General features: G+C 30.7%; 6 protein-coding genes across 8 annotated transcripts; 4 read left to right on the forward strand and 2 right to left on the reverse strand.

The window, feature by feature from the left end:
• The first annotated feature begins 1,894 nt into the window (after positions 1-1,894).
• LOC124498878 (uncharacterized) lies at positions 1,895-6,902 on the forward strand. The gene is made up of 7 exons (XM_075735954.1): positions 1,895-2,133; positions 2,988-3,552; positions 3,624-3,834; positions 3,912-4,199; positions 5,090-6,471; positions 6,557-6,713; positions 6,778-6,902. The coding sequence occupies exons 2-7, from the start codon at positions 3,210-3,212 to the stop codon at positions 6,827-6,829; spliced, it is 2,433 nt and encodes an 810-aa protein (XP_075592069.1). The 5' UTR covers positions 1,895-2,133; positions 2,988-3,209; the 3' UTR covers positions 6,830-6,902.
• Positions 6,903-6,986: 84 nt separating this feature from the next.
• On the reverse strand, positions 6,987-13,327 carry LOC124498403 (elongation factor 1-beta). 2 transcript variants are annotated; one of them, XM_075735955.1, is made up of 5 exons: positions 13,074-13,327; positions 12,287-12,992; positions 7,536-7,659; positions 7,266-7,460; positions 6,987-7,181 (listed from the first exon to the last, which is right to left on the reverse strand). In XM_075735955.1, the coding sequence occupies exons 2-5, from the start codon at positions 12,857-12,859 to the stop codon at positions 7,096-7,098; spliced, it is 978 nt and encodes a 325-aa protein (XP_075592070.1). In that variant the 5' UTR covers positions 12,860-12,992; positions 13,074-13,327; the 3' UTR covers positions 6,987-7,095. The 2 variants fall into 2 exon arrangements, with proteins under 2 accessions (XP_075592070.1, XP_046918110.2); XM_047062154.2 differs by lacking the exons at positions 12,287-12,992; positions 13,074-13,327 and adding an exon at positions 7,900-8,186 and having other exon boundaries at positions 7,536-7,834.
• On the forward strand, positions 8,809-12,021 carry LOC124498385 (uncharacterized). The gene is made up of 7 exons (XM_047062131.2): positions 8,809-8,982; positions 9,028-9,380; positions 9,593-9,734; positions 9,799-10,082; positions 10,140-10,743; positions 10,815-11,485; positions 11,548-12,021. Exons 1-7 carry the CDS (start codon positions 8,964-8,966, stop codon positions 11,896-11,898), a joined length of 2,424 nt encoding a protein of 807 aa, XP_046918087.1. The 5' UTR covers positions 8,809-8,963; the 3' UTR covers positions 11,899-12,021.
• Positions 13,328-13,401: 74 nt separating the features above from the next.
• LOC124498888 (uncharacterized) lies at positions 13,402-14,012 on the reverse strand. Of its 2 annotated transcripts, none has more exons than XM_047062714.2 (2): positions 13,893-14,012; positions 13,402-13,807 (listed from the first exon to the last, which is right to left on the reverse strand). In XM_047062714.2, the coding sequence occupies exons 1-2, from the start codon at positions 13,954-13,956 to the stop codon at positions 13,428-13,430; spliced, it is 444 nt and encodes a 147-aa protein (XP_046918670.2). In that variant the 5' UTR covers positions 13,957-14,012; the 3' UTR covers positions 13,402-13,427. The 2 variants fall into 2 exon arrangements, with proteins under 2 accessions (XP_046918670.2, XP_075592071.1); XM_075735956.1 differs by having other exon boundaries at positions 13,402-13,722; positions 13,893-13,973.
• An 876-nt stretch (positions 14,013-14,888) lies between these two features.
• LOC124498374 (transcriptional regulator ATRX homolog) lies at positions 14,889-18,999 on the forward strand. Its single transcript, XM_075735953.1, has 4 exons — positions 14,889-15,427; positions 15,490-15,916; positions 16,023-16,518; positions 16,583-18,999. The coding sequence occupies exons 3-4, from the start codon at positions 16,078-16,080 to the stop codon at positions 18,908-18,910; spliced, it is 2,769 nt and encodes a 922-aa protein (XP_075592068.1). The 5' UTR covers positions 14,889-15,427; positions 15,490-15,916; positions 16,023-16,077; the 3' UTR covers positions 18,911-18,999.
• Positions 19,000-23,138: 4,139 nt separating this feature from the next.
• On the forward strand, positions 23,139-24,898 carry LOC124498898 (uncharacterized). The gene is made up of 3 exons (XM_047062725.2): positions 23,139-23,410; positions 23,516-23,598; positions 23,679-24,898. The coding sequence occupies exons 1-3, from the start codon at positions 23,246-23,248 to the stop codon at positions 23,833-23,835; spliced, it is 405 nt and encodes a 134-aa protein (XP_046918681.1). The 5' UTR covers positions 23,139-23,245; the 3' UTR covers positions 23,836-24,898.
• The last annotated feature ends 156 nt before the right edge of the window (positions 24,899-25,054 follow it).

The raw sequence follows: 25,054 nt of genomic DNA on the forward strand, positions 1-25,054 counted from the left end.
AACATTTGTTGACTGGCTGGTACTTTCATCTTTCTCTCTCACTCTTTTCTCTGTATATTAGTTGAATTTAATGGTTACGACAACCAGGCAGGCAATCATCATCATTATCATCATCATCATTAAATTTAATTTGCTTTATTATCATAATCACGATTATCAGCATGATGATAATGATAACAAAATTCTATGATTACAGAAAAAAAATATTGAAATCTATTATTTATCTATATAAAAAAAAATAACAAGCCATTGTGTTATTGATGAGATTTGTGCAAAATGAAATGAAATGAAAGCGAAAGTGAAAAAAAATTCACCAAATGAGAGAAATAAAAAAACACACAAATTAAATTCATTTCAATTCATTGAATGATTGTTGTTGCCATAAAACGCAAACATTTTCATTTCAAATTCATCAAAACAAAGACAAAAAAAATCATTAAAATGGGAATTATTAGATTCGTATTAGGCAATCATTTCATTAAAAAAAAAATTTCAAATTGCAGAAAACAAACAAACAGAAAAAAATCAATTGGACCAATTTGTCTTTCTTCTGAATCAACAGTGACAATCACATCATTATTGCAATGGGGAAAAAACCAGTCTTCACATCGATATGGCCACCGATGACAATTTTTTCTTTAGTTGATTCCAAAAGTATTTTTAAATGTTCAAAATTTTTACGATTAACAATACGGCCATAAAATGGTGATTTACTTGCATCTGAACCATATTTGAATTTTTCATTTGTTTGCATTGTGTTTTTTAAATTGAAATTTATTCATGACAATGGCAACAAAAACGACAACAACATACAATTCAAATTGATTTAGTGGCCGTGATGATGGTGGTGATTGCGGTGAAAAGAAAACAAAACAAAAAAAAACAGCAGCAATAAAAAACACCACCACTTTTCGGTAAACTTAGTTTATTATTTTCACTTGAATTTAATTTTTTTTTTCATATTCACAAAATTGTTGTTGTTGTTGCTGCTGCTGCTGTTATTTTGCTTTTTTTCTGTTTCACTATAGAACTAAATTGAAGCCATAAGAATATTCTGTTTTTTTTCTTGAAAATTGAATTTTGGACATTAATGTGTATGTGAATCATAAGTTAAAATTTTCTTGTCGTTATTGCTGTTGTTGTTGTTGTTGCCATTGACAAAAAAAAACTTACTAGATAAAAACGATTCTTGTTACTGATGATGAGTAAATTCTTCAATTTCTGAATTTCTGAATTTAAATTAATAGATAAATAGATAAAGTTATATGCTTGTCATTTTTCATCATCCTTTTACACACACACACTGACACACGGCAAAAGTTTTTTTGTCGCTGTTGTTGTAGATGAGAATTTGTGTGGAAAAAATTTTTTTAAAATTCAATTTTTTTTTTGTCATTTTATTTTGGAAGAAAAAAATAAATTTTCACTTACTTGTCATTCACTATCGTCGTTTGCCATTGGTGAATATCATTTTTTTGCTTTGCTTTGCTTTCATTCTTCATCATCATGATTTGATTTGACATGATTCTCTTCTGCTCTCTTGATTACCATGATGATGATGGAAAAAATGTGGTTCAAATTTTTTTAAATTTTCTTTTTCTTGTCATTAAATAATTTTTTTTTCTGCGAAAAAAATTTAAAAATGACAATTAAATTTTCGTTTAAAAAAGCCGAACAAAAAAAATAATTCTCATCATGTTTATCCAAACAAAATATGATTCAAATATAACCCTGAAGAAAAATATATTCGATTCGATTTCTATTTCGACATTAATAGCCAAAAAAATATAAGTTCAAATCGAATGGTGAATTTACGCGAGTGGAAGAAAAAAAAAGTTTTTTTTTTCATTTCATTTCATTTTTTCCATTAGTTTTTTTTTTTGCTTTACTACTTGCAAGACGAAGAAAAAATCCAGATTTTTTTTTTGGATGCCAAAACTCTTGGGACAACGACAACATTTTTTTTTCGCCCGTATATTTTGCTTCAGGTTTTTTTTTCATCCAATTTCATTATTATGTTCATGTGTATGAATGTGTAGACCAGTCAATTTTCCATTTTTTTTGTTGTTGTTGTGTTGTTGCTTGAAATGATTGGTGTTGTATATTCGATTTATTTATTCGACATATATTGATGTAAGTAATATATATACTCTCACATTCTATTTTGCCTTTGATATTTTTTTTTGTAATTGAAATAATATTTTCGATCCACGATCGAAGAGTGAAATTTTCTCTTTGAAAACATTCAGTGTCCAGTTTTTTTTTCTATCTCTTTTGTAAGAGAGAGAGAGAGAGAGAGAGAGAGAGAGAGGAGGTGATAGTTTGTTTTGTACTTCTTCAGAGGTATCTTAGATATTTTTTTTCTTCTCTTTGTGATAACCAAGAATGAATTGGATGTTTTTATTTCCCTATATTTTTTCTCAATTCTCTTTCATTATTATTGTTGATTGTTGATGATGATATATTTATGTTCATTATCGATTGATCAATAATCTATAGATTTGATCGTTTTTTCCTCCCCACCTATTTTTACAATTATTAGGTCATTATTAGTATGATAATGAAGACAATTCTTGGTGAATTTAATGGCTATAGAATATAATCAAGATTTTGATCTACGTCATTTGAATCATGTTTTTTTTTTCTTCATTACATCTATAGATAGATTCATTCGCTGATGATGATTAGCATCATCATCAGAGAATGTCCAACTATAAATGAATATATATGAAAAGAGCTAAAAAAAAAGCAAAAACAAAAAATAATTTCTCTCATGAGAATTGATATTTTTTTCTTCTTCTTCTTCTTCAGAGATCGGATATAATTATTATATGACCGTTCTGATGAAAATTCGAATGCATCTGGAAATCTTTTTTTTTTTTTTTTTTTGTTAGTTTCAACAAGAATTAATCAGCTGATTGAGAAGAACAAGCTATTAATAATTTTCCATACTAATCAAGTAATCATTTTTTTCTGGTTTTTTTTAGTCTATAATAAATTGCCATGCCCGAAAACATTGTTGTTCAAAAAAAATCAAACCTTTGTTTCAATGGAGAAAAAGAAATTTCAACAAAAAATCAAAATCAAAATCAATAATATCTATCCATCCATCAATGATTAATCAATCAATGAAAATCGAGCTTCGTAGTAGAAGAATCGAATTGTAAAACTATACATATCGAAATATAGGTGATTTATAATAATTTCAAATGTTTAATGATTTTATATCATCATCTGAAGAATATCACCATCATCATCAGACAACTACAACAATATGGCAATCATCTTCATCATCATCATCACCGGATAATTCCATTATCAATGATCCATTATTTAATCTAATTCTCAAAAATATTGGACATAATCGACAACAACAACAACAAAATGATACAAATGGTCAATCGAATGAAATATCATCATCATTTTATAATGTTGATGTTACATCTATGATGAATGACAATGATGATGATGATGATGATCAAACAATGAACATTGCAATATTGATTACACTTTCAGTTATATTAGTCTGTTTGATATTGGCTACAATAATAGGTATGTGTGTGTATCGATGAATATAAATGCCAAAAACCAAAAACTAAAATAAATTTCATAATGACACCTAGGAAATGTATTTGTCATATCTGCCGTAATATTGGAACGATCATTACGTTCTGTGGGAAATTATCTAGTCGTTTCATTGGCCATTACAGATTTATTGGTCGCATGTCTTGTTATGCCAATTGGTGCCATTTATGAGGTGACCGGTGAATGGCGTATGGGCATTAAATTATGTGAATTATGGACATTTATCGATGTACTTTGCTGTACAACAAGGTATTTGTATATATAGACTATATTAAATAACAATTGATGGATTTTTATATTTATGATATAATATGTCTTTCTTCTAGTATATTCCATTTATTGGCAATTTCATGTGATCGTTTATGGGCCGTTACAACCGTTGATTATATACATCGACGTAAAGCAAAACATGTTTGTGCTGGCATCACAATTATTTGGCTATTCTCTGCACTAATATCATTTGGTCCAATGCTTGGTTGGAAAGATAATGAATTTGAACAAAGAATTGTTGAACGTAAAGAATGTATGATTTCGCAGGATATTTCATATCAAATATTTGCCACAATATCATCATTTTATGCTCCATCAATTTTATTATTATTACAATATTATAGGTATGTATATATATGCGTTTAATCTATGATGATGATAATAATATTTTCCTAAGAATTTCATAAATAACATTAACAAAAAAAAAACTTTGCAAAAACAATTTAGCTTCCGATAAATAAAATGTTCACTATGAAAGTCATAAAACCATCATCATCATCATCATCATCAGAAACCGAAAGCCAATAGTAAAGAAAAGAATTTCGAATGGAAAACAAAAACAAATATAACATTCTATAATCAATTCTTATTGCATCATTAAACTTGGTGAATGTAATTAATTATTAATCCAATCGAGAAACAAAAATTGAGAATGAAGAATAGAAAAAAAAAATCTTTTCTTTCTCACGAATTTATTTTGTACTCGAATAAGTGAGATAGATGGCCGCTTGTATTATTGCTAACACAGATACCGATGAAACAAAAAAAAAGTCGATAAATTTTTATTTCATTGGAAAACATTTTTCTCTTTTGTTTTTTCTTCATTGCTAATAGATTTTTTTTTTTTACTGATGAATGCTTTTGTGGTAAATTGAAATCCAATCATCATTTTCTAGATACCTATAGGTTTTTTTTCCCTGTCTCTCACTTCAGTTTTACATTTGGATCAATTTATCTTGTTTGAAACAAAAAGACCCGGATGATATAGCCTAGAGGGCATAAGTGTTTGAGTGTGTGTGTGATAAAATCTTTGCATCGTGAAATTCCATTAGTGTAAATAAATGTCATCTGTATTTGGATGTGGTTAATAATGAAATGGACATATAATTAATTAATATAAATGTGTCGTAGAAGCTGCTAATAAATTAATGTGATACTTAATAATCATCAAGAATTCTAATTCTTTTTTGTTTTGTTTATTCTTTGACTTTATTCTGACATATATTAAATAAAGAATATATCAAGTGGCTAAAGCACGTTTAAAATTAAAAAAACAACGCTATCAACATCGTATACGAAGACGACCATCATTTTATCGTACACGTAAAGAATCCGAATTGAAAGAATTTCCACGTGTCACACATCGGATATCGATAAATGCGAATGAAGAATTTTTTAGTACATCGACTGCCATCATAAATCAACCACCACCATCATCATCCATATCAACGGGTGTTTATTCATCATCAACAACAACAAATACAGATTATACAACCAATACAACAACGACAAATACGACAACCAATACAACATCATTATCAAATGATCGTACATCATCAATTATTTCGATTAGTCCACCGGTTTTCGCTACACTTAAACCACCACCACCACCACCACCACTACCACAAACACCGGAACCGAATCCAATTGTATCGACATCAAAACGTTTTTCTATCGTACAATTTTTTCATCCACAACCTGTCGAACAACAATTCGATGATGATGATGGTTACGAAGAAGACGATGAAATTAATGATAATGGTGATGGTGGAAAATTTTCCATGAAACATTTCGATGATTATTGTGACAATAATGATTTACGATCAAATGAAACATCCATTGATGATGAATCAACAATTATTGTTGGTGCAGAAAGAACATCGAATATTATCGTTTATGTTGATGATTATGGTTCAACAATATGTAGTAGCTGTGATCCAACAGAAAATTGTAGCAGTGGTGGTGGTGGTAATGGTATTTCCTATTATCATCATTTAGATGGCCAAAATTGTCATTTCAGTGGTATTGGTGGTGGTGGTGGTACTGCTGCAACTGCAATCATAACCACCACGGATCAAATCGATGAAGATGATGAAGAATTTGTTGTTGTTGAAAATCCTTTCGATACTGAAATTGCTGTCACTATCGATGACCATGATGTTGATTTAAATACTAAAAATCGAATGGAATCATCACAAACACCACCACCACCACCAATAATGATCAATGAAGAATTATCAATAGAAAAGCCAAATTTATCCGAAAGTCCGTTGGATAATTCGGACAAATCAGAATTACGAAAAATCAGTGTTCATTTAGTTCCACCAATTTCTACGAAGGAAATTGAAAATCCACCACCAACAACTACTGAACATTTGAACAATCAACAACAACGACAACAACAACATGATCATCATCATCATCATCGACATAAACATTCAACATCGAAAAAACATAAACGACGAAGAATTAAAAAATTGAAATTTAAAAATAAAATTCTTCGTTTCGATAACAACAACAATAATAATAATAATAATGCTGCTGGTGGTGGTGGTAATAACCAACAACAGAATCAACAAGAAAGTAAAGCTGCTAAAACATTGACAATAATAACTGGTAAGTGGTGTTCATTTTTTTTTTTTTTTTTTTGACCAATTTGATTTGTAAAAATTTTTTTTTCTTTGTTGACACATTCAACCAGGTGTATTCATAATTTGTTGGCTACCATTTTTTGTTATCGCATTAGTAATGCCATTATGTGGTAGTAATTGTTATATAAATAAATATCTATTTGATTTTTTCATCTGGCTTGGTTGGGCAAATTCAACATTGAATCCATTTCTATATACAATCTTCAGGTATGTGGATCCAGAATTTTCATTTTGATGATTTTTACGTTTTCACTTATTTTACTCATTTCAGTCCAGATTTTCGAAATGCATTCAAAAAACTTTCAAAACGAATCAAAGGATAAACAAAAAAAAAAAAATTTCGCAGCAACAAGCTGTCTTTGGTTGTGATATATTCAAAATCATCTTATTCTCATCCACATAGCACACACATATCCATCTATTTTCACAGTTTGATTGTGATATTGGGAATTTTTTTTTTTTTTTTTTGATTAAAAAATGTTTTGATTTAAAATTTCTTTATTTTTTCAATGAATGAATAAATTCATTATTTTCGATTGATTCGAACGAAAAATAAAAGCCAATAGAAACAATTCTGTATGTATATATTTTAGATTTTTTGGAAAGCAGCCACATCTACTGATTGTACAAAATCTTCGAATTCTGCAATTTTTTCGGACAATTCTTCGATGCTCACTATGAATTTGAAAAATAAACAAAATATATTTATTTATATATATTAGACACATTAACATTGCTGATAATAATCATTAAAAATACCTTTATCATCTTCAACAACGCATACAATTTGTAATTTTTTAATACCATATGCTAATGGTACCAATTTCGATGCACCCCATTTAAGGCCATCCATTTCAATGGAACGTACATTTTGTTCCATAGCTTTCATATCGGTTTCATCATCCCATGGTTTTACATCCAATACAACGTTCGATTTGGCGATTGTTCCTGGTTCTGTTTAAAATCAGATGATTCAGTTTTAATTTTAAAATTACAAAGCAAAAAAAAAATATCTAATTACACCCATACTTTTAGCTTTCTTTTCAGCATAAGCTTTAAGACGTTCTTCACGAGCTTTTTCAGCTTCCTCATCTGGTTCTTCATCTGAACCAAAAAGATCGATATCATCATCATCATCTTTAGCGGCCGGTTTGCCACCACCAGCAGAAACGCCATAATCTTGTAATGATTTTTTCAAACCAGGAAGTTTATTCTTTTCTGATTGATAGCTTTTAATGTGTGTATACCATCGAGATGCGTGTTCATATTTAGCGGATACACTTTTCAATGCTTCATACAAAATAATATCCGATTGTGTTGGTATATAACTGAAATAACAATATCGAATGATGATCAATGAATTAGGAATGAAACACGGCAACAATACACTTACCCTTCGATGTAACTACGTGTAGCCAGATATTCATCAAGCTTTTTCAAACCTTGATCGGAATTAATATCTCCACCGATGTTAAGCATTTTTATTTTTGATTGTTTTGTTGAATGAAAATAAATAATTTTAGAAAAAAAATGATGATTTTTCTTTAGCTTTTTACAAGCTTGTCGATGGATGGAAAAGAAGAAATTCACGATTGTACAAAAAAAAAAAAAGACACGTGTAACGAAACAAATGAGCCGCACACACATAAAGACACACTGTGATATGTCGCGACCGGCGGTGTGGTTTTTAATCTGCAGAACATCATCGAAAACTCAATAAAAATTTTCCCGCATTTCCGAAAGATGGCACCAGTGCCGTAAAAAGAGGAATTTTTTTAATTTTATTGCAACAATAAAATTACTGAAAACAAAAAAACAAAAAACAAAAAAAAAAAATTTCTTTTCAATCATCTGAAAACTTTTCATTTTATTGCTTCCGATTTGGAAATCCCCGATTGAAGAAGAAGAAGAAGAAGAAGAAAATGAAAAACGAAACGAAATTCTTTTCTTCATTCATCGTTAACAACAACAACAAGTGAAACCACATGAAAAAAAATGAGATTATCACACTTACCACTATCACCCCAAACAATATGAAATTGATGTTTATGATGATGATGATGATGATGGTTGACCATGGCGAGTTGTATGATGATAAGTTGTACTTAAAAAAAATGTTAATGAATGAATTATTGCAATAATGAAAAAAGAGAGGAGAGATTCGTATAGTAAAATGAAGAATCAACCTTCAATGACTACCTATGAAGTGATCATCATATTGAATGAATTTCAAGTGTTTACTTCGTGTGTCATTATTTTAAATCAAATTATAAATCTTTACAACACCATCATTCAGCGGCGATGGGGTTTTTTCATATATCATTCGTCGTCGCTGTTATCGTCGATAAAAGAACGAAAATAAAACATCAAAACAATTCGCGTTCGATTGTGAAAGAAAAAAAAATCAATTTGAAAATAAAACATTTTTACCGATAATGATATTTTGCTGCTAACAAAATGGAATTGATCATGAAAAGTAAGAATATTCTTTTTTGATTTTTTTTTTAAATTTTTTATATAGTTTTACAGATTATTCTTTATGCAATTATTCTATGGATAAATGTTTCGCGATCATTGGAACCGGATCGCCATTGTTTAGATTGTATTTGTCATGCATCCACTGGTTGTAAACGAAATATTCAATGCCATAATAGCGGCAATGGACAATATTATTGTGGTCCATATCAAATATCGTGGGCATATTGGGCTGATTCCGGTAAACCTGGTGATGCTGGTTTTGCAAATGATTTTGAACAATGTTTAGTGAAAAAATCCTGTTCCGAAGCTGCTGTTCGTGGTTATATGAAAAAATATGCTAATGATTGTAATGGTGATGGTCATGTTGATTGTTTTGATTATGCTGCCATACACAAGGTCAGTGTCGTTGTGTGTTTATTGCAATTTGTTTTTTTTGTTTATTTCATTACATTTCTTATATTTCAATGTTAATCATATGATGATGATGATGATGAATGATGATAGAAATGTGTGAAATTCATTAACAACAAATTGGCAGGAATAATTTTTTTTTGTTTTAAATTATACATTCATTTCGAATAATAATTATTCATTTATTCATTCATTAGGTTGGACCTTCTGGATCATGTCAACCATCTTGGCTAATTAATAGTAAATATTGGATTGAATTTCAACAATGCTATTCACAATCACCATCATCATCGACAGCTTCATCATTCAGGGACAATTCAAATTTACCATCAAATACAAGTATGATTACTAAACACACTAAACTATAATTTAATTGAATATTATTATTTTTTTTTGGTAAAAGTGATTGAAGTACCTAGAAATAAACCATTATTACCATTTTTACCACCATTACCGCCACCATTAATATTGCCTCCGGTACATGCTAGGGCATCTGCATCGGTTCCCGGAGCATCAGCTACAGCATCAGCCGCTGCTGGTTTCGATTCAAACACTGGTAATCCATTGACATTTGTGTCAAGTTCAACTGGAAATGGTAATAACGATGAAATCAGTATTGAAACATTTCCACCGTTACCAGCTTTACCTGGACGATTTGGACCATCAAATCGACCGAATCAGATTCCGGTAATTTTTTTTAAACTTTGAATCCTGATCATTATCACATTTCCATTGTTCACACAGCCAATTCCAGGTGTATTAGTCAATAAACCTCAACCATCAACTCCGGTTCTAGTGTCATCCGTCAATTTCGATCGAATGAAACCAATTAGATTTGATTTACCAGAAACAAGAAATCCATTATCGTCATCGTCTACTGAACGGGAAGATCATGATTCTCCGATAATAAATTCAGTTTCAAATGTTGAAGAACAACCTGAAGAAATTGTTGCTACTGTAACCAATGAAGAAATTTCTTATAATTGTCTTCAATGTTTATGTTATGCAAGTAGTAAATGTGATGTAAACAAAGGATGTGAAGGTGCTTATTGTGGGCCATATTTATTAAGTTGGGGATATTGGGCCGATGGCGGAAAACCGGAAAATGAATACGCTACCTGTTCAAAACAGAAATCTTGTTCTGAAAATGCCATTCAAGGTTATATGGCTAAATGGAAACGTGATTGTAATCATGATGGAAAGATTGATTGTATCGACTTTGCATTAATACATAAACTTGGACCACATGGATGTGAAAAAATTCAAGCATTGAAATCAACTGATTACTGGAATCAATTTAGTCAATGCTTCAATCTTCCAAGTGAAAATGAAAACAAACCAGTACGATGTAAGGATAAAATTGTTAAATTTTTTTTTTTTTGGTTTAATTTCTCATACATTTTTCATTTTTTCTAATAGCTACCGGACCAGTACTTGTTGAAATACCTAAACCACAACCGATAATATCTACTCGTTCTAGTGAACCATTTATCGGTCCAATACCGAATAATCCAAATGAAGATGAATCGAATAATTATGAAACACAGCCACAACCTAGAGGCGTAGTGATTCGAGTGAATAATCGTGATTTAATCAATACAAACAACAATAATAATAATTTACGAGCACCACCAACAAGATCAAGGCTACCTACACGAATCGATTTAGGTACGTTGAACACATCACAACCGATTATCATTCGTATTAAACCACCAACAAATTCGAATGATCCACGAAGAATAAATATTCCTGAAACAAGACCACCACCACCACCACCACGTCCATCGTCACTACAACCGAAACCTATTGAAATAATTGAAGAACAACCACCAACCATTATTGAACCATCAAGGCGGCCAATCATTCATGAAAATGATGATTTTTTTAGCCAACCAAGACCTTTTGATCAACCATCATCAAGAAATGAAGAGCCAAATGTTTCAGAAATTCGAAGACAGCCCCCATTATCACCCAAACCATCACCACCACCACCGCCACCATCATCACCATCAAGACCGAAGCCACCTGTAAGACAAAATGCAACAAAAGACAGTCTAGTTACACTTGAATGTTTAGAATGTATTTGTTATGTAAGAAATTATTTATTCGGAAAAAAAACAATTACAAATTAAAACATTCTTTATTAATCTAGGCATCAAGTAAATGTAATCCATCCATTGGATGTCGATCTGAAGGAACCGGTAAATATGTCTGTGGATCATATCAAGTTGATTGGGAATATTGGATGGAAGCTGGTAAACCGGGCAATCGTGCCGATCTATCAAATGTGGAAAATTTTCAAATGTGTATGAACAATCGTGAATGTGCCGATAAAACTGTTACTGAATATTTAAAACGTTTCCGTAAAGATTGTAATGAAGATGGTCATATTGATTGTAATGATTTGGCTGCATTACATATTGGTGGTCCAAAACATTGTGGTGCACAATGGTATCTAGATTCAAAATATTATTCTGATTTTCGTGAATGTTTTGATTTTTGAGTTGAAGAAAGAAATTTTTTTTTTGTTTTGTTTTAATGATAATGATAAAATGTATTAATATTATAATTTACAACAAAAATGATATTTATATCATGTAAAAAAAACAATATATTATATACAATACAACAATATGTCAATGTTCATTGATAAAATAATCAAATTCTGGTGGCAATTCCAATTGTTGCTGTTGAACGGCATATTGTTTTAATGATTCATATCGTTGCCGGAAATCATCAATTTCGGATTTTGTTTTTGCAATCAATTCACTTAGTTGTTCGACCGTTTGTACGACATCAACTTTTACATTTTCAAGATCACCTTTTTGTTCTAGACGTTTATTACGACATGATGCAGCATAGCCACGATTTTTTAATGTTCGTCGCCGCTGTTTCATTCGTATCATTTCTGATTTGGACATACCGGTCATTTTCAGTTGTCGATTTAATTCACGTACTGTTAATGTAACAAGTAGATCATCACTAATGATTGGATTCTGGCCATTATTTTGATTATTATACGATTGACAATTTATAGATTGATCACTATTGCTGTTGTTGTTATTGTGATTCGATGATTCAGAATCCATATCAGATGCGTTCATTAATGAATTATCGTCTTCTGTGGAATAGGTATCGAATGAATCACAATCAAATGGTTCTTGTTTAATCAAAGATTTAACTGCTTGTTGAGCTTCGTCGTCGTTGTCTTCAATTTTGATCTGTTTACGGCTATGAATGATTTTCGTTTTATTCTGATCATTCTGGTTACCATTTTTAACAATCATAAAAATACGGCCACCACCGATAAAAGTGCTACCATTTTTTCTAGTTTGATGATGATAATTGTTTTTCGGTGACAATAATTTTATGCCACTACCTGATGATGAAACATTATCATCATTGTTGTTTTTAGTGGTGGTGGTGGTGATGATGCCGGTTATTTGTTTTCTATTCATTACCATTTTTCCTGTCGTATTGTTTGTTCTTTTTGTCGAATAAATTATCTTTTTTTTTCTCGCCAGGTATGAATAGAATGATCATCGGTTTTTTTTTTGTTGATGAATATACAACCAATGCTTTGTTATTTGTCGTCGCCTGTTTATGGTGAAAGGCGAGAGGAGAGGATAGAACAAAATTCATTATTGTAAATGAAAAAAAAATAATAAAGACACCCACCGACGGATGAAGAAAAAAAACAGAAAAATTTTTCTTTTTATTACAAGTTGACTGAAATGTTGATGAAAATGACCATATGGATGTCGATCAGTCTGATTTATGATTTAAATGGTCACGTCGTCGTCACAGCTTGTGATCGAGAATCACGATCGATCGAAAAAAATACAAAAAAGAATGGTATGAATGTAAAAAAAACAAAAGAAACGAAATGAAAAAATTAATGCAAAGTCATGATCACATCAATCGAAACAACCAAACAAACAAAAACACACAAAGTGTGGTCCTTTTCATATAGTAGATGACTGAATTTTTTAAAAATCTTGTTTTTATTTTTTTACACCAAAAAAAAAATTCTTAAATTGAAATAAAAATAATCAAAATAATCAATACTAAAAGATGAAAATATCGAGGATTCTTCATGATGATTGATTCGGTATGATTACAGAAATCTTTATCACAGGTACATTGTTCAATACGTGCACCAAAAACATAATCAATACGACAACTGAAACCACGTGTAAGATCATCTTCCGGAGCACATAAACGTTTCCATTTCAATACGATACCAGCTGGATTCGTTACGGCTTTCAGCATACAATTACGTGGACATTCACGTACCGGTACCAGTACGGATGCAAATTGATTAGCACTACAAACATCATAATTATTATAACAATGTGGCGTCTTACAATAATTGATATTATATTCACAAATATAACATTTTATTGATTGTCCTACAGTACGATAAATCAATCAATCAATAATTGAATTGAATCGAATTGGATTTATAGAATAAAAAAAAACAGAAAAATAACTTACCCGGTATTATATAATCCAGTAATATGATTAGAATCAAATGTTTGATGTTCATCACCATCATCATCTTTCATTCGAACTGAAATTCCGAGTCAGTGTGTTTCTCACCAAATGATTTGGGATTGTGATCAAATGAATGACAGATTAGACCATTTATCATTGGTGACACAGATTTTTTGGATCGCAAAAAAAAATATTTTGTCAATTCATCATCATTGTTGTTTGATATTAATATTTCCGTGAATGAATTGACAATAAAATTTCTTCACTACGTATCTTGTTGTTTGGCGGGAGATTTTTAATTTTTTGAAAAACATAATTTTTGGCGCTAAATTTTTTTTTTTCGTTAATTCAATTAAATCACAAATCATTTATATATGAATACAAATGGCTATTATACGAATGTTCCACCACGATGGATTCGAATGTAATGGAAACAACCGAAACAGACATTCTAATCGATTCGTATACGGCGACTATTTTGAATGATAATGACGAACAACAACAACAACAGCAGCAATTTGAAATTGATGACCAAAAACCAGATTCATATATATTGATCATTATAATAATAATCTGTGTAGTTATTATATTGATTCTGATGATATTAATCTGGGTATTATGTTGTCGATTCTATCGTACAATGACATTGGCCGGTATCTTAGAACAGAAACAAAAAAGAAAAATTGAAAAAATTAAACGTAAATTAGCCAAAGAATTGTCCACAAAATATCGTGCTAAAGATCATCAAAGTATTATTACAATATCATCACCACCGACCACAACAAATAGAAGATCTGAAAGAAAAGATGATGAACAACATTATAAATCATCATCATCATCAACAACAACAACAACAACAACATCGGCATCATCGTTGACATTAATTCCTCAGACAACAAACACAACAATTCCATTGACTTTAAATCATCATCATCATTTACATAAAACGATAGAAAGTATTCGAAAAATAAAGGCAAAACCATCAGCCAAAATACCAGTACCACCATTACCACAAAATACATCATTATTATTATCACCATCGAAACGTTTTGAAAGTTTAAAAAGTTTTAAACCAGATAAATAAAAACAAAACAAAAAAAAATTTTTTTTTTGAAAATTTAATAATTTTCTATTTCAACATTCCAGGTGCCTTGTTCAGTTGAAATATGAATGATTCGCGGAAATCTGAACAAATCTCAAATTAGAGCCGATTTGCACGCCGCTAATGAAAAATTAAGCAATCTAACTGTTGTGTGTATTGAGTGATTTGCATTGTTTTTGATTTTTGATTCTCTAATCATCTGGAAATTATGCAAACTAGAAAAAATAAGCCGAAACAATCGCATCCAATAAATATGAATTCATTTTCCAACAGTTGTTGACTCTTCACGACAACAACAGCAACAACAACCACAGCAATGTAATGTTATTAGTCAACCGATTTCATTATCATCATCATCATCATCGGTATTATCAACGGTACCATCGACAATTTCAATTCCTGTCATGGTTATGATGATGAATCCGAATACAAGGTAAGATTTGAACTTGATTTATAATTAATCAATTTGGATTAATATCATTTTTATCAAAATAGTCAAAATACTATAATAGCTAATAATCCATTGAATCGAACAAATATCGGTTTACCATCAACAGGTGTGAACATGAATCTTATGAAAGAATTGATTACAAAATCGATTGATGATATTAAGAAAAATGATGTTAATTATACCGGTACACGGTCATGGACTCGACAAAAATTTGATCAAATTCTATTGAATCTACAGACAAGCTTATTATCACAAATTGAAACTAATCACTCTAGATTGTTAATCACTACAAATACTGGTACTGCTGTTGCTGCTCCTACTACAGTTGATAATACAATGGCTCACTTTTCTCCAATCATCATTTCATCATCATCATCATCATCATCACCAACAACAACAACAACAACAAAAGCAAAAAACAATGAAACCGTTATCATTGATATCCCGGAAGAAAAATCAACAATCAAAATGGTAAAGAAAACTTGATTTTTAAACAATAAAGGATTTATAATTTAATTTATGATTTATGATTTTTTGTAAATTAATCATGATTGAATATTCTTTGAACGAAAAAAAGGAGGATGGTGGTGATGATCTTGGTATGACTAAAAAGCCAATGGCTATAGTGAATAATGTTACAACAACAATCATCATCAAAACAAAAACATTTTCACAATGTTTTTAGTTTCACCGATAAATTGGACGCTAAACCAACGAAGAAAAAACAGCAAGGTCGACCAAAACGACAAAAACAACCTACAAAAACAACAACAGAGTTGACAAATGTTGATTCACAATTTGCCGATATTGATTCGGATGATGAAATTGAATTAGTTATGGAAATTTCTCATAGTAGTCATCATCATCAGGAAAAACCATCAAAGATTCTCAAACTCGATAATTCAAGCGCCGAAAAAGAAACTAATGATGATGGTGAAATCAATATGGATAAAGATGGTGATAAAAGTGTACATTTAGAAGTTCTGGAAAAAATGAATGAAGAATTCAGACAAGAAGAAGATTATAAACCAGTGGTGGCTATGGATTGCCAGAATTTGAAACGAAATTTTTTCGTAAATATACATTGAACGATTTTGCATGATTGTTTTAATCTGATTTTTTTTCTTTTTTTTCCAGAAAACCAATCTTCAAAACATCGACATTAATAATAATGATGATGACCATCCTATGGATTCGTCGATCTTATATACAAGACGTTGTTTACGTGCAATACGTGGATTTCATGATCTTAATCCTCGTACACAAAAAACAATACGTGAAGATATTGATCGTTGTGAACGTTTAAAGATGAAGAAAAAATCATTGAAAGAATTTTTAGCAAAAATGTCCATTACTAGTGATCGTCTCATTTTAGATATTGATAAACAAAATGAAAAGATTTTGATCGAAGTAGATGAAGGTTTTGTTCAGATATTGAAATCACATCAACGTGATGGTATTCAATTTATGTTTGATTGTACAATCGAAAGTGTTGATCGATTGAAGAATCATTGCCATCAGACTGGCTGTATATTAGCTCATTCAATGGGTTTAGGTAAAACATTACAAGCGGTTGCATATCTACATACAATTATGACCAATCAACATACAGCAAGATTTATACGTAAAGCTTTAATTATTGTACCGTATAATGTTCATAAGAATTGGCAAGATGAAATACAAAAATGGTTGGATGAATGTCGACGTTATTTTAATATTGTACGATATGATCTATCTCGTTCGAAATCGATATCAGAACGTTTAGCAACAATAAAAGATTGGCATCAAACCGGTGGTATATTGGTAATGACCATCGGTACCTATACACGTTTAGTATTAGGACGTAGTTTTCATGAAGAAGAATCACCTGAAGGTATGGCAATTGTAAAGGATTGTCTCTTAACACCAGATGTATTCATCATGGATGAAGGACATTTATTAAAAAATTCATCAAGTCAAATAAATCGTGCTACATCACTAATTGTTACATCACGACGTATTATATTGACTGGAACGCCTATGCAAAATAATTTAGAAGAATATTTCGTTATGGTAGATTTTGTAAAACCAAATCTATTGGGTACAATACATGAATTTCGTAATCGTTTCATAAATCCAATAACAAATGGCCAACATATTGATTCAACAGATTTTGATGTTAATTTCATGAAAAAACGTGTACATGTTCTATTTAAAATGCTACAACCATCTATTCATCGTTGTGATTATCAAGTATTAGTGCCTGATCTACCGCCTAAACAAGAATACATTGTTTATCTTCAATTAACCGATATACAAGCAAAACTTTATCAATATTATCTTGATAATATAACGAAAAAATCACAACAAAATTTATTCAAAGATTTTTGGGTATTACTACTATTGAACAATCATCCAGCATTATTGATTGATATGTATGAAAAACAATATGATGTACGGATGGATAATGATTATACTATTGCACAAAATGATGATTATAATAATAATAATCGTTCACCTACAATAAATGATCTTTCCATGACAAAAAGGAAAACATTTTCACGAAACAAAAACAATAACAATAAACAACAACAATGGTGGACAGCTATTATTGATGAACGATATAATATACGTTGTATGGAATTATCATCAAAATTTATCATTATGTTTGAAATCATTGGTGAATGTCAAAAATTGAATGATAAATTGGTCATTTTTTCACAAAGTCTCATTAATCTAGATATGATTGAATTAATGTTAAGTAAATGTTCAAATTGTGATTGGTCTCGTGATGTTGATTATTTCCGTATCGATGGTAAAGTTACCGTGGAAACAAGACATCGTATTATACAAACATTTAATGATGAATCAAATAAAAAGGCAAGATTATTGTTACTATCAACACGTTCTGGTGGTATTGGTATCAATCTAGTCGGTGCAAATCGTTGTATTATTTTCGATTGTTCATGGAATCCTGCACTTGATACACAGGCTATTTTTCGTATATTTCGTTATGGTCAACGAAAACCGTGTTTTGTTTATCGTTTAGCTGGATTTGGAACCATGGAAAATCGTATCTATCAACGACAAGTAGCTAAACTATCGACATCTAAACGTGTTGTAGATGAAAAACAGATACGTCGTTATTTTACATTAAGACAATTGGAAGAATTGTATACATTTATGCGAAAACCATTATATCCACAAACATTACCAGTTCCACGTGATGATCTTCTTGCTAGTTTAATACGAAAATATCCTGGACATATATTACTTTATTATGAACATGATTCATTATTACAGAATCGTCCAGAAGAAGAACTAAATGAAAATGAAAAACAACAAGCATGGATTGATTGGGAACATAATCGTAATGGTAATGCCAAAAGTTTAGATGAAATACGAACACCACTTGATGATGACGATGATGATGATTATAATGACCAATTTGATGATCCTGATGATTATCGTTCATTATTGTATTGATTTGATTTATTATATACTCAATTGATGATTGTTATTCGTTTTTTTTCTTTTGATTAATGAAACAAAATAAAAATTTTCGAAACTAGTAATAATTCAATTAAAACTTTTAAAATGGAATAAAAATCCAGTAATTTGTTACAATTATGATTGATTTGATGAATTATGACGACGACGACGACGACAAATACTAGCACGATAACAACAACATTGACAAAGACAAATGATTTAAATGAATTTATCGATTGGTTACACAATCTACGTGAACAATGGATGGAACGTTTTCAATCAGATCCATATATGACCATTGGTGTAACCATTACAATTGTAATGATCATTATAATTATATTGTTTGCATGGTTTTATTGTTATTGGCAATTTTGTCGTTCATGTTTAATACCTGTCAATGGTAATATTGAACAAACATCTAGGCCATTTTTTCGTAATGATCGTTATCATCAAATGATGATGAATCGTTTAAAACTTTTTCGTACTAAACGTATACCAACCACATTAATGTGGATGGATCAACAACAGCAACAACAACAGAATCAGCAACAGCAGCAGCAGCCAACGATGCCTACAACAACAACAGCAACCGAAACGAATGTTGACAATTCTGATTCATTATTCATCATCAATAATGATGATTATGATGATCAACAGCAACAAATTGGACATCGATTAACATCATCATCACCACCACCACCACCACCACGTAATCAACGAAAAAAGAGACCAATGAATTTCTATAGTGAATTTCCATCAACAGAACTATCGGAAAAATCTTTGCGAATAACAAGTGAAAAACAACAACAACAACAACAACAACAACGACCATCATTATCATCGAATAGTTTTAAATCAAACATAATGGATTTTATTAAATCACGGCTATATACACCGAAAGCAATCGATCCAATGACAACAAAAATTGAAAGTCTTAAAATTGAAAAATCCATTAACAAACAAAAACAACAACAACAAAAAGTGATGGTAAAGGAAAGGAAACAAAAACAAAAATTTTCACCACTAACATCATTATCATCGGCAAAACGTATTAATTCATCATCATTAGATTATACACCACCAGCAACAATTGATTTATTATTATCTGGACAACAACAGCTGCCACCACCACCACAACAACAACAACAACAACAATCATTTTTTGGTTCACGTATATCTGATTCATTGAATTTGTTACGTAACATTCAAAAACAATCACCGAAAAATCGTTGAAAATTAGAATGTTACTTGAAAAATCAAATCAAAACAACAACAACAACAACAAAAATAATATTCCATCATCACGTAAATTAATCATCAAATTTTTTTTTTGTCAAATTGAATTTCAAACAATCAAAAAATGATTGAAATCGATAATCGATTGTGTATCATCGATTATCATCATCGTCATCATCATCATCATCACAATCGATTTGAAAACATTCGAATTTAAGTTTGAATTTTAGTTCGATCTCCACCTTAGGTTTGATTTTTTGTAATGTTGTGTTTGCCAAAACCATTTTCATCGAATGAAGCAGCAATATCAAATCGATGATATCATATAGTAGTTTAATTGTATACGATTTGAACGAAAATCAATGAAAACAAAACGTATCAAATCGATTGTTGTTGCTGTTGTATCAGTAATCAACAACCTACAGATAAATTTATCAAGAAAAAAAATTGTCCATTTTCTGTGTTCCAGGTGTCTGTGTGTGTGTATGTGTATCTATCAAAGATGTACTGATGATAAAATCTACAAATGTTTAAAAAGCAGAAGAAAAAAAATTATAGCCCGAAGAAAATGTTCATACTACTGAAATGGAAAATATAAAGTTATCAAGTAAGTGTATGGACACTAAATACCACATTGGTTATCAGTAATAGGAAATGACCTTTTGTCACAATCACTTGTCCTTCCTTTTTTCCGTTATTTTTCTTGCTAAATTACTCCGTTTATTTTTTTTTCATTCATTTATTTCAACACATTCAAACATCCGATTCAAATATCCGATGATATGATGCCTTGAGGGGCCAATGATCATGATTTAACCAATTTACAATTTAAAAATGAAAAAAATTCTTCAACGAAAAAAAAAATTTAATCTTGTTACTTTAATCAAAGAAGACATCCGGCATTTTTTTTTCGTGGCATTGCATCATAATTTCTTTAATCAATTTAATCTTTATGTGAAAATCGTCTGGATTATTTCATTTGCATAACAATCATCATCCAAATCGACCGCGAAACACTACATGAAACACAATGAAAAAAATCAAAAAGTGTGACCTTTGTCACATGTTCTATGTGTGTGGTTTTTCTGATGATAATTTTTTTTTAGAAAAAAAACAACACATCAGATGTTTTAAACAAATTGGTGATTTACATATCCGCTCCTCATGAGAACACTGAAAGAAACAAAAAATGAATTGTGATCATATCGTTTTTTTTTATTTCTTACCTGGAGATCGCTTTGGATCGCATTTAATTTGGAAATGTTTTTCTCATTCAATCACATTATTTTGTGCCATGCAATTAAATGGTGTGATGACTACAGATGTTTGTGGTGGCTATAACATGGATGATAATTATTATCATTATTGTAATCATCGCCATCTCCACCGCACACAGACGATTACACGGATACTCATGTCCGTGGACACACACACACTCAGACGCCATATTTTTTTCGCAAAAAAAATTACCTTACAACTTGTTTTGTTTTCCCCCTTTGCTTGCTTGTTGTTCAACAACGGGCGTTTTCTATTTTTCATCGCGCCCTCATTTGACCGAATCAATCGATCGGTTATTATTATCATGATATAAAGTAATACATTTGATTTCATTGATTATGATGAAATTAATTTTTTTTTATTTTTTTTTTTATTGAAACAGAAAATTGTAGTAGCAATCACCTCTTATATTGGTTGTGGAATGTGGAAATTATCAACATCCGATACACATTGATAAACACACACATGCACACACAGACATATAAAATAGCCAATGGCTAATTGTTGCATTTAATTTGTTTACTATGAATATCATAATATGCAAGTGTAACACACACACATCGTCTAATTTCCTTTATTTTCACTTTTTTTTCCTTAGAGGCGGACAAATAGCGGTCATTTCCGTTGTAGCCCACTTTTTTTCCCGATTAGTTTATATTTCATTTCATTTAATTTTGTATATTCATTGATTTATACTCTCATTGCTTTCTTTGAGAAAAAATATTCATCAAGTAAATAATAACAATGATGATTTCAATAACAGAGCAAAATTTCATCATTGTTTTTTTTTTTGGTTGTTGTTGTTGTTCAGTCAGGATTAAATTATGCTAATGTGTGTTGTCGATCTTAGTTGTTTGTTTTCTCGTATCCGGCAGATTGGATTAGGCTGTCAAGTAGTAAATACAGAAGGGGAAAAAAATGGCCACTTTATGTATATATAATAGCTTCTGGCCAGAAAAAATAGATAGATAGATAGATAGATAGGTATTGATGATGATTATGAGGATTTGATCCAATATTTACACTCGTAATAACGTGTATTATTACTCACCGATTTACTCTATTACTCATTTCACATTATTCAATTTTTTTTTTTGATGATTTTGTTGTTTTTTTTCTTCTTCATCATACTAATCAAATCTTATAACCGAAAATACAGGTGCAAGTGCAAAATTATCGTCGTCCTCGTTTTTTTTTTAAAAATTTTATTTCTGGGCATCTCGGAACAAATGGCCAATGGAACAATTTAAGTATATGCATGTTAATCATCATCAATTGATCCATTCAAGCTATATTCCCGAGTTTTGTCGAATTAGTAAAAAAAAACCGCCTGGCATGCTTGTTCAGCTCTCTTTAGTGCACCACCCAAACAGGTATTGGATACACGAGCTCGTTTGGAAAAAAAGAAAAACACGTGTTTCTTCTTTCTATCCACATCTTTTTAATTATATAATTTTTTTTTTATCATTTCAGTTAACATTTCTTCATCTATATGGATCCCCCCGCACACACACACACACACACACACACACACACACACACACACACACACACAAACACAGCATGACAACATGGTTCTCTCCATACTGCAAAAAATTGTTTCATTTCTCATCTTGAAACAAACCAATAGTCTTCATGAGAAAAAAAAATGTATGTATTACCTGTGTTGTATATGATAGATCGATGAGGTATAAAAATGTGCTCGATAATCAACATTGAATCACATTCAAACATCATCATTCAATCCAATCACATCTACAAGTGTTTTGTTTTGTTCATTTGAAATATCAAAAAAAAAAAAAAAAATAACCAAAAATGAAATTCAACAGTCAATCTGTTTTATTATTTGCCTTTTTGGGTTTGTTCGTTTCAACAGTCTACATTGAAGTGATCATGGCTAACAAAATGATTGCTGCCATGTTATTGGGTGCTGCATTGGCTAAACGACCAAAAATGTTGCCATTACCACTTCCACTTCCCGTATGTTTAATTTGATCACAACTTTCACTCCATTCTTATCCAAATTTTTCATTGTGTTGTTTGAGACATTCATTATATAATTTTTTTGTATTATATTTTGATTAGATCCCAATGAAAGTTGAACACAAGAAATATGTTCCATACAAGAAACCAATTCCATACTATGTTCATAAATCAGAACCAATCTAGTAAGTGTTTCGATGATTATCAACAAATTCTTTTAATTATTTAATCAATTTTTTCTCATTCCCACCTTTCATGTAATTAGTGTTGAAAAAGGTGGTTATGGCGGTGGTTACGGCGGTGGTTACGGCGGTGGTCACGGTGGTGGTTATTCAGGTGGTGGCGGTTATGGTGGCGAATACGCTGGTGGTGATCAGGGTTACAGTGGCGGTGGTGGTGGAGGTTATGAAGCCGGATATTAAACGTATTTTTTTCATCCAACGATTATAGAACATATATTAGCATAAACAGCCCACCATTTCATCTCACCTTTTGTCTCATATAAATATAATCATCACATCGTAACAAAATACAACATTGCCATACATTCATTCATATTTTTATACACACAGTATTCCATCATCACTGACCTGTTGATCAGCGGTAATGATGATAATGCTGTGTGTGCGAATAAATTTTCGCTCTTCCCTTTCCTCTTGATTCCAAATCAATTTATTTTTTTTTTTTTGATTTGGTCTCAATACCACCGATAATTCCATATTCCATTTACGACATATTCCCACCATCCATTTTCCTGCCATAAAATACAATATCTTTGATCCTCACCACTCATAGTTACCTCTTTCTCTCTACAATTTTGTTATCTTTGTTTGCTTATAATCTGATTACTCCTAATGATCCTTGCCAATTCCTTTCCATGAACCAAACCCCATCATTTGAACACCCAAAACAAGAACATTAGTCATTGACTAGTTTAATATCCTCGTTTTTCCTCCCACATTTGATTTTGGAAACCATTAGTCTTGTTTTTGCATTTATTATTGTTCCACCTAATGTGTCCATCCATTATCGTAGCCTCATTTTCCCATTAGTCTAATAATGTACCATATTCATATCCACATCCTCACTCCTTACCTCCCTTTCTCTCCTTCCTTTTCATTTCACTTTCATCAATCATTACCACTTTTATCCACCACCCCTACCACCATCACCACCACCACCACACCTTCTCCATTTCCATTTCCATTTCTATTTCACCTTCACCTTCCCATCATCCTAAATCTATCATTGAAGTAGGCAAATACAATGTATAACTATTATATTATCCTTCCTTATTATTATTATTATTATTATCATTATTAATCTTTTTCCTTGAATTCATCATTTGTTTCTTTCCCAATTTGAATAAATCCTGAGCGATTTTTTATTTCAAACATTCATCATATATACTACATATAATCACTATGATTATTATTATGAAATCATAAATAAAATTATCATTAAAATATATAACAGGAAAAAAAATTTTAATTATGAAAAATGAAATCTTATGGGGTTTCATTTTGATGGTCAAAAAAAAAAAAAAAAATTTTGTTTTTTTCCGATTGCAAAAACACACACACGTGAATTGACTATGAGATTATCACATGGAAAAAAAAGTTGGGAAAAAAAGATGAAAAA

Source organism: Dermatophagoides farinae, chromosome 2 (assembly GCF_024713945.1).
Source record: "Dermatophagoides farinae isolate YC_2012a chromosome 2, ASM2471394v1, whole genome shotgun sequence".
Taxonomy (NCBI): Eukaryota; Metazoa; Arthropoda; class Arachnida; order Sarcoptiformes; family Pyroglyphidae; genus Dermatophagoides; species Dermatophagoides farinae.

Coding starts and splice junctions, on each gene's coding strand:
- LOC124498878 (XM_075735954.1), top strand. CDS start 3,210: ATGTTTAATGATTTTATATCATCATCTGAAGAATATCACCATCATCAT. Junction 3,553..3,623: donor GATATTGGCTACAATAATAG/GTATGTGTGTGT, acceptor AATGACACCTAG/GAAATGTATTTGTCATATCT. Junction 6,472..6,556: donor AACATTGACAATAATAACTG/GTAAGTGGTGTT, acceptor ACATTCAACCAG/GTGTATTCATAATTTGTTGG.
- LOC124498888 (XM_047062714.2), bottom strand. CDS start 13,956: ATGATGATGGTGATGAACATCAAACATTTGATTCTAATCATATTACTG. Junction 13,808..13,892: donor ACTGGATTATATAATACCGG/GTAAGTTATTTT, acceptor ATCGTACTGTAG/GACAATCAATAAAATGTTAT.
- LOC124498403 (XM_075735955.1), bottom strand. CDS start 12,859: ATGGTAATGAATAGAAAACAAATAACCGGCATCATCACCACCACCACC. Junction 7,660..12,286: donor CAGAAATGATACGAATGAAA/CAGCGGCGACGA, acceptor GCTGGTGGTGGC/AAACCGGCCGCTAAAGATGA. Junction 7,461..7,535: donor TGCTGAAAAGAAAGCTAAAA/GTATGGGTGTAA, acceptor GATTTTAAACAG/AACCAGGAACAATCGCCAAA.
- LOC124498898 (XM_047062725.2), top strand. CDS start 23,246: ATGAAATTCAACAGTCAATCTGTTTTATTATTTGCCTTTTTGGGTTTG. Junction 23,411..23,515: donor CATTACCACTTCCACTTCCC/GTATGTTTAATT, acceptor TATTTTGATTAG/ATCCCAATGAAAGTTGAACA. Junction 23,599..23,678: donor CATAAATCAGAACCAATCTA/GTAAGTGTTTCG, acceptor TCATGTAATTAG/TGTTGAAAAAGGTGGTTATG.
- LOC124498374 (XM_075735953.1), top strand. CDS start 16,078: ATGTTACAACAACAATCATCATCAAAACAAAAACATTTTCACAATGTT. Junction 16,519..16,582: donor ATTTGAAACGAAATTTTTTC/GTAAATATACAT, acceptor TTTTTTTTCCAG/AAAACCAATCTTCAAAACAT.
- LOC124498385 (XM_047062131.2), top strand. Junction 9,381..9,592: donor ATTATGCTGCCATACACAAG/GTCAGTGTCGTT, acceptor TTCATTCATTAG/GTTGGACCTTCTGGATCATG. Junction 9,735..9,798: donor AAATTTACCATCAAATACAA/GTATGATTACTA, acceptor TTTTGGTAAAAG/TGATTGAAGTACCTAGAAAT.